This window comes from Mustela nigripes, chromosome 12 (assembly GCF_022355385.1).
Source record: "Mustela nigripes isolate SB6536 chromosome 12, MUSNIG.SB6536, whole genome shotgun sequence".
NCBI lineage: Eukaryota > Metazoa > Chordata > Mammalia > Carnivora > Mustelidae > Mustela > Mustela nigripes.
The window spans coordinates 70,499,103-70,509,638 of NC_081568.1; the positions used below are offsets into that span (position 1 = coordinate 70,499,103).

The following is a 10,536-nucleotide window of genomic DNA, read 5'->3' on the forward strand; positions in this document are numbered from 1 at the left end:
TAGGTCATGATCCCAGCGTCCTGGGATCGAGTCCCACATTGGGCTCCCTGCTTGGCAGGGAGCCTGCTTCTCCCTCTGCCTCTGCCTGCCACTCTGTCTGCCTGTGCTTGCTCTTGCTTCTCTCTCTATGACAAATAAATAAATAAAAATCTTAAAAAAAAAAAAAAAAGTGTCTCTCTCCTAACACCGCAACAAACACCCTAAAAACCTGGGGAGAAGACATGAGCAGGGATCAACCTGCATGGTATACCAGTGCGGTGACCACGATGGCACTATGGCAGCTAGGTCCCAGGAGGAGGCCACCATCCCCTCCTCCCTCCTGGGAAGTGAAGGGACTTAAGGAGCAAAACTACCCCCAGAAGCCTAAGGCCACCCCACGCCCCTTCCCCTATATCTGTTCTCTCTGCTTCCCTGTCTTACCACCAGGCACTTTCCTCCCTTTTCATGCACACAGAAAACGAGGACTGCCATTTAGCAATATAGGATAGTTTGTTTCACACTTCTGTCAAAATAAGGTTTTTAAGAAGCCAGGCACAGTTACCAGTCTCTAGGTCCAAGCAGCTCACCCCACGCCTAGGACACAACACTTTCTTGGGCTTTGTGGTGCTGTCTGAGAAGGAGCAGTCCTTTCCACCATGGAGCAGATGAGAAAGATGCTCTGGGCCTCAGAAGACACTGGAAACCCATGTGTTCATACTTTCCCACTTGGCTTAGGCACTCCGGCGACAGTCCCCACTGCTTTGCAGCAGGTCTGGACATCACTCAAGGAAACAGAGTGTGTTCCACAGTGAATGAGACTCTACGCTAGGATGGGGGGAGGCGGGCAATGAAGGTGACCCTCCCCCTCTCCAGTCCCAGGATGGATGCAGGTGCTGGGAAGGGGTGGAAAAATGCAGGGGCACCAGCATGGGCCAGTGAAGGCTCAGGGCTGCAGTAGTGTAATTCTGCTGCTTGCCCCATTCAGCCCAGCCCCGGGCAAAGTATCAGATTCACACACTGGCCCCACAGCCACGTCTGGGATGTGGACTTGGATTCATACCCATAGCCTCACTGGAATCCTGGGCCCCAGATGGCCCAAGCCCATGAGGCCGCCCAAAGAGTAGCTGGCACCAGCAATCTGAAACAGGTCCTTATTCCCTCCTCCCCTGGCTCTACCCCTCAAACATGGCTTCCAGGATAGGGACCAAGAATTGCCTAGAAGCCACATGTCCTGAGGAGGAGAATATCTAATTTCCCCTAAGACCACAAAGGGCCATTAAAGTAAAGATACAACCAAGATGCCCCTTGCCCTATCTTCCACCACCTCTTCCCAGCCATGGTTCCTCATGTAAGTCCTGAGGATACAGATGGTTCCAGCAAAGAATTCCGACTCTAGTGTGATGGCATGCTGCCCTTGGAAAATATCCCCTCCCCAACCAGATGCGTTTCCCTCCTGCCTTCAGTTCCACATCTGGCTGTCTGGGCAATCTTGTGCCTTGGGGGCTGTGCCTGGGGATCCCAAGACCTGTGCTGGCAGTGCAGGGGCAGAAAGGCTGGAGAGGCTGCAGGGGAGACACAGAGGCCAGCCAGCCCTCAGGCCCTTTGCTCTGTCATCCTGCAGCTGCTTTCTTCTGGTAGCTGGACCCAAGCCACAGAAACATTCATGGTAGTTAATGCCCCAAATACATACCTCCACCTCACCCATCTTAGAGCCCAAAACTCAGAGGTCTTCACCCCCTTTCTCATCTCAAGTGTCACTCCTCAGGCCTAAACTTACCAATGACCAGCGTCTGCAGCCTCACCCAACTGCAGGCTACTGGCCATCAACAATCTGATGGGCACAAAACATCCAGAGCCCACCCTGACATCCAGTCGGGCCTGGGGTCCTGGCCTCCATACGCTCTCCCATCTTATCGGCACTGTAATTGGGCTCCCTCTTGCCACCTTCTCTTTTCCTACCCTAGTCAGTCCCTTATCACGTGTTCCCTTGGATCACCAGTGCCTCCCCACTCTGACCCATTGCAAACAAGATCCTAGGCAGACCTCCCTAAAGCTGGCAGCCATAGCAAGGCAAGATGCCCATGAGGGAGGCGGGGCAGAGCTGCAGCCTGGCAGGTGGTGCTCACTTGCGACCTCTCAACACCAGCAGGCACTGACAGCTTCACAGATGTCCTTGCTCAGCTCTTGTCTCTCTCTCTCTCAAAAAGCCTCCGGAAGACCATTCCTGGCCATTTTTATAGGACAGGGAGATACTACTCCATGACAGAGCCCTGTTGCACGAGAGAGTTGCCTCCCACACACCCCTTCCTACCAGTTTTTGCTTTAGGGAGGGAATAGGCACTCCCTGGATAGCCTGCTTCTTGGGGAAGTGTCAAGATTACAGGGGTGACAACGGAAGTGACAGATGGCGCTGGGGATAAAGCGGAGATGGTGGGGAGGGGGGGTGGTGGTGGTGGTGACTGGCTGGGAGGAATGCCAGGCGTGACGCTGCCATGCTGCACGCTTCTTCCCTCTCCCCCTCACAGCTGCACTTTCTCCTGGCTCTAAAGCCTCCCTCACCAGAGTTTGAACCCTGCCCCATGAGATTCAGACAGAAGAAACACAGGAGATGGCCCTGGGGGACAAGAAACTTTGGGACCCACGAAGGAGTTGGTAGGGGGTGGAAGAAGATAGCAAGAGTGCACAGGAGTCTGGCTGCTCAAGGAAGACAAAAAGCACCAGAAACTCCTCAGAGGGCTGTCCCAGACATGCACATCCAGGAGATGTCAACCCGAACCCCACGACTGATGTAGGGTTGAGCGGAGCCTAGTCCAGATGTAAAGGCTGCCAAGCCTATTTACATCATGCTGTGTGGGGAACAGGAACCCAGCACATACTGACCTCAAGGTACAACTCTGTATACTCATCTAAGCTCCAGGGTGGGACAGTCTTTAGGCCAGCTGCCTGACCACCAAGCAAGCCTGGGGGGCGGGGTGGAGGGGGGCGTGCAGGGAGTGTAGACCTGCCAAAGCTCCATCAAATCATAGCCTCATGGCCAATGCTTAATACCAAAGTCAACCCTGAGGCTGGAGAGACACCTAACCATATCTCTAAACACGCCGTAGACTGCAATTAACCTTCCACAAACTCTTTGAAGAATATTAGTATGGTTGGGCCCATTTTATAGCAAGATAGAAAAAGAAATTACTTTCCCAGGATGACAAGCCAGGAGAGAAGAATGGAGTCCAGACTTCTAAATTCAGGCCAAACCCCACCCAAGGTCTCCACCCAAATTCAACCCTATGCAAATCCTCCCAAGGAGGCAGATGGCTCAGAGCATGGAGGCTGTGGAAGGCGTTCCTCTAACCAGCTTAACCTGGCACTGTAACCAAAGGCTCTGAGCTCAGGCCATATGACCATACCTGAGTCAGTCCCCTCTCTGTGCCTTGCCCCACCAAGGAAGTAATACCCCAGATCCTCACAGAAATGCGAACACAGGAATCTGAGGATAAGGGCCTTGCCACACCACCTCCTGGCAGTGCCATCAGGCCTCTCAGCTCAGAGTCTGAGGACCATCTCTGGGCATGCAGTGATGGGAACCCCAGGGAGCATACTGTGTAACTCCTCTTGCACTGCCTTCTTACACAGAGGGCCAGTGTCCACATTCACTCAGGCACTAGGTATCCCGCCTGCATCATTTATTGAATCCTTACCCCATGCCAGACACTGCTCCAGTACCTCACCTGGATTCTCCTATTGAATCCCTCCAATAAGCCTTGGAGGAAGATATTATTTTTATCCCAATACACAGAGAAGAACACTGAGGAGTTAACTAACGTGCTCAAGGTCACATGGCCAATAAGTAGTAGTCTAAGATTCATATGGGGCAGTCTGATTCTGGTTACTCTACATACCGTTCCCACCAGCAAGACCAACTGTTAGAGCAACCTCCGGCCACAGACAAGACTCAGACATAACTTTATGGTCAGCTGGGCGCAGAAAATGTACACAGACACGCATGCATAGATGTGCAAACATTCACTGATCTCTTGGCCTCAGCTAATCAGCAGGTCTCTTAGGATTCAGGGACTGCCCTCTTTGGGTACATAAACTCCAATTCACAGTGCAGGTGTGAGGTAAACCTAATTCAGCTCCTCCTGTATTTAAACTTACTTGACTGACACAGAGCCCCCTCCTCAATGGGAATAAAACACCTCAGTCTAGAAATTATGAAACCAAAAGCTCCTGATTCAGTTGTGCATATTTCCAAAGTAGACCAACAAATGTATTTTCAGATTAAAGGGTAAATTTACATACATAAATTCAGATGATAGTATTTATAGCATTAATTACATAAGTCCTAGCTCCTTAATTTAGCCCCAGAACCAATTTCTTATCAGACACATATTCAACATTTCCCCCCCCCCCCCTATCAGCCCCGGGGCCCTCCCTCCCCCCTTCCCGCCCGACCAGGGCCTCACATGCTGGCAAGAGGACACAGCTCCCTTCACTGTCACAGCCCGGCCTCCCAGACACACCCAGATGCAGCCTTAGACACCAGGGGACAGGCAGACATAATCCCCAAAGGGCTCCCCTCCCCCAGGTGAATTATAAACATCTTCAGGAAGTTGGCTATTAGTGGGCTCGGCCCCACAGAGACCCCCCGCAGAAACCACCCAAGCCGGTACCCCTGCAGAAGGCAAACCCAGACTGAGGCCCAAACAAACATCCACTTGGCTGAATCTAGAATCGCTCGTTCCCGGGGGAATGGCTGCCTCAGACAGGATCACTGAGGCGGGACCTGCGGGGAATCGCCCCCAGGGTCTGGGCGCTTAGGTGGGGAGTGGGGATGGGAGACGAGCGTTTAAAAAAGGCAAAAAGCAGGCCCAAGGTCTTCAGGATCCAAGTCTGCAACTACTCGGGGCTCATCTGAAGGACTCCCTCGGATCCTTTTGGGCTTCATCCTCCTAGGCTGTGCCCATCCAACAGCACCTGCGCGGCTAGGACTCTCCCCAGCAGTGCAAAAACACCCAGGGAGATGTGGGGGTCCGGAGGATCCGGGATCCCCCCCCCCCCCCCCCCGCTCCGGCTCCTGAGGCCCCACAGTCCGTCCTAGCACCTGGCCTGAACCAGGCAGGTATTTATTTGCTCCTTCCCGCGAAGGGGGTCTACCTCTCGCGCGCCCAAAGAAGGCGCCCCCACCCGACGCCCCGGGACCCCAGGCTAGCGCAGCGAAGAGCCCGCTCGGGTGTCCCCAAGCCAGCCTGGCGTCGAGGCCCGGCCGCTTGGAACTGACAGCCCGCCTGGCGCCCCCCGCCAGCTGCAGGGCGGCCCCCTCCCCGCGCCCCGCTTCTCCAGCGCGCGCCGCGGCCCAGCAGGGCCCTCACCGAGAAGCGTTCCAGGTCAGTGGCCGCCATGGCGAGCTCCGCACCGGGCGGGCGAGCCGGGGCGAGCACCCGGGCCGCGACGGGGACCAGCCGGCTGCGGGACGCGCTCCGCCCGGGCGGCTGCGGCTGAATGGATCCAATATGGCCACTTCCTGGAAACTCCCCTTGGCGGCGGCGGCGGGAGAAGTCGCGGAGCCGCCCCCGCCCCCGCCCGCGGGACCGGCCTCCCCGCCCGGCCCCGCCACGAGCGCAGCCAGAGCCGGGCTTGGACCGCCGGGGGTCTCCGCTGCGAGGCGGGAGGTGCAAGCTGCGGGGCCTGCTGGGACTTGTAGTCCGCGAGTTGGGGGGCCGGGAGGGCAGTGCCTGGGGGGCCAAGGGCCAGTGCGCGTCTCTCTGGGAAGCTGGGGCCAAGCCCGGATGGTCGTGACAGGGCTCCGCGCGCTAGGAAGCCACTTCCATGGCGAAGAGAATGGGGCACGGCGAGCGCCTAGGGGTTCCCCGCCAAGGCGCCTCCACCCCGTCGGAGCCTGCAAATGCGCTGGGACCACCGGACAGAGTGTCGACGGGCTACTTGCTGCCCATCGGGGACAGGAGAGGCCGCCTGAGCCTCGTGTGCCCTTGCCCTGGGCCCCACCTGATGCTCCCATCGGAGCCAGGGCGGGACCCGGGGCGGGACCCGCGAGTCCGGCCCGGCGGCCTTCCCGGGAAGAGACCAGCCTTCAGCTCCTGCGAATTGACTTCTTGCGCAAGGAATGCGCAGGATGCTTATTTCACCTCCACGGCCAAGGCACCAGATTGCAAATTGTCATCACCCTGCTTGTTCCAGGGATTTGGGGGAGACGTCCTAATGGAATCTGGGCCCTGTGCAAAGAGAATAACAGATCCCAATGCATGCGCATTCTCTCTGCTAACCTCGCTCCTCAAAATGTGCACAAATCTCAGAAAAAGACCACTTCTGCCAAAGCCAATGGCTTCAGCAAGCAAAATCCACCTCCAACTCTAAAACTGCCCTTTTTTTCTTACCCTTCCCTCTGCCTTTCTTTCTCTTTGAAAATATGGCAGGGTTTGCCTCCTGCTCCTCCACTGGCCTCATCTCCGTCTGTCCACCTTCCATACCTTCTCCTCATCACTCTAATATCTTTCTGAGAAAAAACCAGGCCTCTCCCTCCTGCTCAGAAACTTGTGCTGGCTCAAGGTACCCAAAGACCATATCTGGACTTGGCACATCTGGATTTAAAAGGAGCCCCTTTCCTGCCCTTCCACTGGCTTGTTGGTAGGTAGGTGACCTTCTTACCCTGAAATGGCTTTCTCTTCTCTTCTAGACAAACGGTAGCTTGTCACTGAAGTGAACTGGCTCCACTGGTCCTTTTGGACTCAATGTATTCACTTTGTTCCTCTCTATCATGGTGTTTCATATGCTATATAGTAGTTATCTACAAGAAATAGGCAAAGCAGTGGTAAAGTGAGTTGGACCAATGGCAAACCTCCTGTGTTGGAATTCTGCCCCCAATCCCTTGATAACTTTTTAACTTTACACAATTAACTGTTCGTCTTTTTCCTCATGCTAAAAATAAGAAGTAGAGTACCTCTCTTAAAGGATTAAATGAGACAAAATAAGGAAAGGGCTTTAAATTATACTTGAAATAAAATGCTTAATAAAATCTCTCTCTCTAGACTATAAAGGCTTTGGGGCGCATGACTGGATCAGTCGGTGGAGACTGAAGTTCCTGATCTCTGGGTTGTGAGTTTGAGTTCCACATTACAGGTAGAGATTAGTTAGAAATAAAACCTTAGGGGTCCCTCGGTGGTGGCTCTGTTGGTTAAACATCTGCCTTCAGCTCAGGTCATGATCCCAGGGTCCTGGGATTGAGCCCCACATCGGGCTCCCTGCTCAGCTTCTCCCTCTGCCTGCCACTCCCCCTACTTACGTGCGCTCTCTCTCTCTCTCTCTCTGTCAAATAAATAAATAAAATCTTTTAAAAAATCAAATAAAATATTAGAAAAATAGAAAGACTATAAAGGCCTTAATGTCAGAGTACAGATGGACAGACACACAGAGAGAGAAAGAGATGGAGATGAATGTTGAATTGACCATGCTAGACCATATTTGCTCTTTCCTTTTTTCCTCCATAACTGGCAGGATTTCTGTTACAAATGCCATTTTCTGCCTTACAACTCTCTGAAATCGGCCCTAAATTTTTTTTCTTAAAAGTTCATTTATTTATTTATTTGAGAGAGATTGAGTGTGAGAGAGAATGAGAGAGAGAGAAGGAGCAGTGGGGAAAGGCAGAGAGAGAAAGAAGCAGACTTCAGCTGAGCGGGAAGCCTAGTGCAGGGCTTGATCCCAGGACCGGGAGATCATGAGCTGAGCCTAAGGCAGACACTGAACCTACTGAGCCACCCAGGAGCTCCCTAAATTATCTTTAAAATGATCTTTTTTCCCTAGTTGGTCATGTTTCATGATGTCTGCTTCTAGTAGTCCCAGCTGATGGCTGTGAGAAGGTAAAATCCAAATTACAGCTGACTTCCTTCTCTTGGGATATGTTAACTTTACTACTCGAATTTATACCTACTCCCAAATCCTAAATTTCTTTTTCTTGCTTTCTTCTTCTTCTTTCCCTTCCCCTTCTTCATCTTCTTCCTCTTCTCTCTTCCTCTCCTCCTCGTCCTCCCTCTCCACCCTCTCCACTTCCTTCCTCTTCCCTCCAATGCTAATACTGGTCAAAACTACTGAAGGAGTAAGTTACCTGTTGGTGGGGGGGGGCAGGCAGCACCTGAGTGGCTCAGTTGTTAAGCGTCTGCCTTTGGCTCAGATCTGACTGAGCCCTGGCTCTGGCTCAGGTCCTGATCCCAGAGTCCTGGAATCCCTACTCTGCTGGAAGTCTGCTTTCCCTCTCCCACTCCCCTTGCTTGTGTTGCCTCCCTCTCTCGCTGTGTGTCTTTCTGTCAGATAAACAAAATCTTAAAAAAAAAAAAAAAAAAAGGAGGTTCCTGCGGGGACACAAAGGTGAATGCAACAATCCTTTCTCACACAAAAAGCAAAGTGTTATTTCTTATGGCAACATTTTCATGTGTTCCCGATACATGCAGGAGAAGTTCATAGATACTAAACACACACACACACACACACACACACACACACACACACACAGTGACCCCACAGTTAAATAAATAACTGCATGTATGAATGCTGAGTTCCACACAGGAAAAAAAAAAAGTAATTTCTGTAGAAGTTCTCAGGTCTTTTGAGAAGCTAATATGCATTGTCACTATGTGAGAGGTAAAGGGAATGAATATGCAGTTCTCCTCAAATTTAGTTGACCACCCCTCTGCTCCCACCCCCCATACGCATCCAGCACTACACTGAACTTGAACATGTCAGACTTCACTGTTGCTTATCTTTTACATTTGTTTCGTAGTTTCCTGTGTCATACAAAAAGTTTAAAAAGTTGGCATTGTAAAGTTTACCTGTTGTTTCCTTTATGATTTTCACCATAAAACCTCTTTTTAAAAAATACTTCCCTCTCTGAAATTCATAAAGATACTCCCTTTGTATTTTCTTATAAAGTGTTTTTACGGCACCTGGGTGGCTTAGTCAGTTGGGCATCTGCCTTCAGCCTAGGTCATGGTCCTGGAGTCCTGGGATCGAGTTCCATATCAGGATCCCTGCTCAGCAGGGAGTCGGCTTCTCCCTCTGCCCTTCACCCTGCTTGTGCTCTCTCTCAAATAAATAAAAATCTTTTAAAAAAAAGTATTTTTAAAATTTTTGTCACATTTAGATGCATCAGTGATTTGTTTATTCACGTGCCAAGCCAATTGCTTTGTTTTTCCCCACTGATGTACAGTGCAAATAGCATCATAGCCTAGATTTCTATATGTGTATGGGTAGGTCTGTGGGTCAGTTAGAATTTGGTTCCAGGGACGCCTGGGTGGCTCAGTTGGTTGGACGACTGCTTTCGGCTCAGGTCATGATCCTGGATTCCTGGGATCGAGTCCCGCATCGGGCTCCCAGCTCCACGGGGAGTCTGCTTCTCCCTCTGACCTTCTCCTCTCTCATGCTCTCTCTCGCTGTCTCTCTCTCAAATAAATAAATAAAATATTTAGAATTTGGTTCCATTCTTCCTCAAGATAGAAGCTTCTTTAAAATTATTTATTTATTGGGCGCCTGGGTGGCTCAGTGGGTTAAGCTGCTGCCTTCGGCTCAGGTCATGATCTCGGGGTCCTGGGATCGAGTCCCGCATCGGGCTCTCTGCTCAGTGGGGAGCCTGCTTCCTCCTCTCTCTCTCTGCCTGCCTCTCTGCCTACTTGTGATCTCCCTCTGTCAAATAAATAAATAAAATCTTTAAAAAAAAAAAAATAAAAAAAAAAATAAAATAAAATTATTTATTTATTTATTTATCTGTGAGGGAGAGAGAGAGAGTGCACAAGCAGGGGAAGCAGCAGGCAGAGGGAGAAGTGGACTCCCAGCTAAGGAGGGAGCCCAATGTGAGACTCAATTCTAGGACCCTAGGACCCATGACTTGAGCCAGAGGCAGAGGCTTCACCAACCGAGCCATCCAGGCATCCCAAAATAGAAGTTTCTTCTTCACGCGCTAATCCACAAAGGCAGTCTAGGTGATGTGACATTCTACGTACCTTCTGTGTCCCTTTGCTTTGCAAGGTCTTGACCTCATGGTCCCATATAGTGATATCTGCATTCCAGACAGCAGGAGGGAATGAAAGTGATAAAGAGAAAATGAGCAGGTACTCTCCAATAAGCCGAAAGCTGCCGCATGGTATGTATGCCTATATCCTATCAGCCAGAACCCCAGTTGGGAAACAGGGTCTGTATACTGGTCATCAAGTATATGCTAAAAAGTCTATAAAATGTGAAGAGAGTAGACACTGGGTAATAGCATCCCTCTGCCAAGTTTTTTTTTCTTTCTTTCAGTGAGGAGCCAGAGAACATTTTGTTTCTAATATTTAAAATTTTTGTATTCATAGATGTATCAGAAAATTAAAATATTAAAAAGTGACAAGCAAAAAAATAATCAGCTGTATACGACCTTTCAGAATCGACCATAGAAATAGCCATAACATCACATCATTCCAGAAAACTTTCTGTGCATAAAGATAGGAGGGAAGGTCACAGAGCTTCTTCGTAAGAACTGGACCATACTACAGATGCTATTTGAATTCAAAGTATTACATT

At 50.9% G+C, this 10,536-nt stretch overlaps 1 protein-coding gene across 6 annotated transcripts in view; it reads right to left on the reverse strand.

Annotated features, from left to right (window-relative positions):
- The window catches only part of SEPTIN8 (septin 8), a 26,475-nt gene extending 21,014 nt beyond the window's left edge, over window positions 1–5,461 (reverse strand). For all 6 annotated transcript variants that reach the window (XM_059417545.1, XM_059417544.1, XM_059417547.1 and 3 more), the window contains exon 1: window positions 5,346–5,461. In XM_059417545.1, the coding sequence (XP_059273528.1) occupies window positions 5,346–5,375 (30 nt within the window). In that variant the 5' untranslated portion in view covers window positions 5,376–5,461. The remainder of the gene's footprint in view (window positions 1–5,345) is intronic.
- Window positions 5,462–10,536: the final 5,075 nt, after the last annotated feature.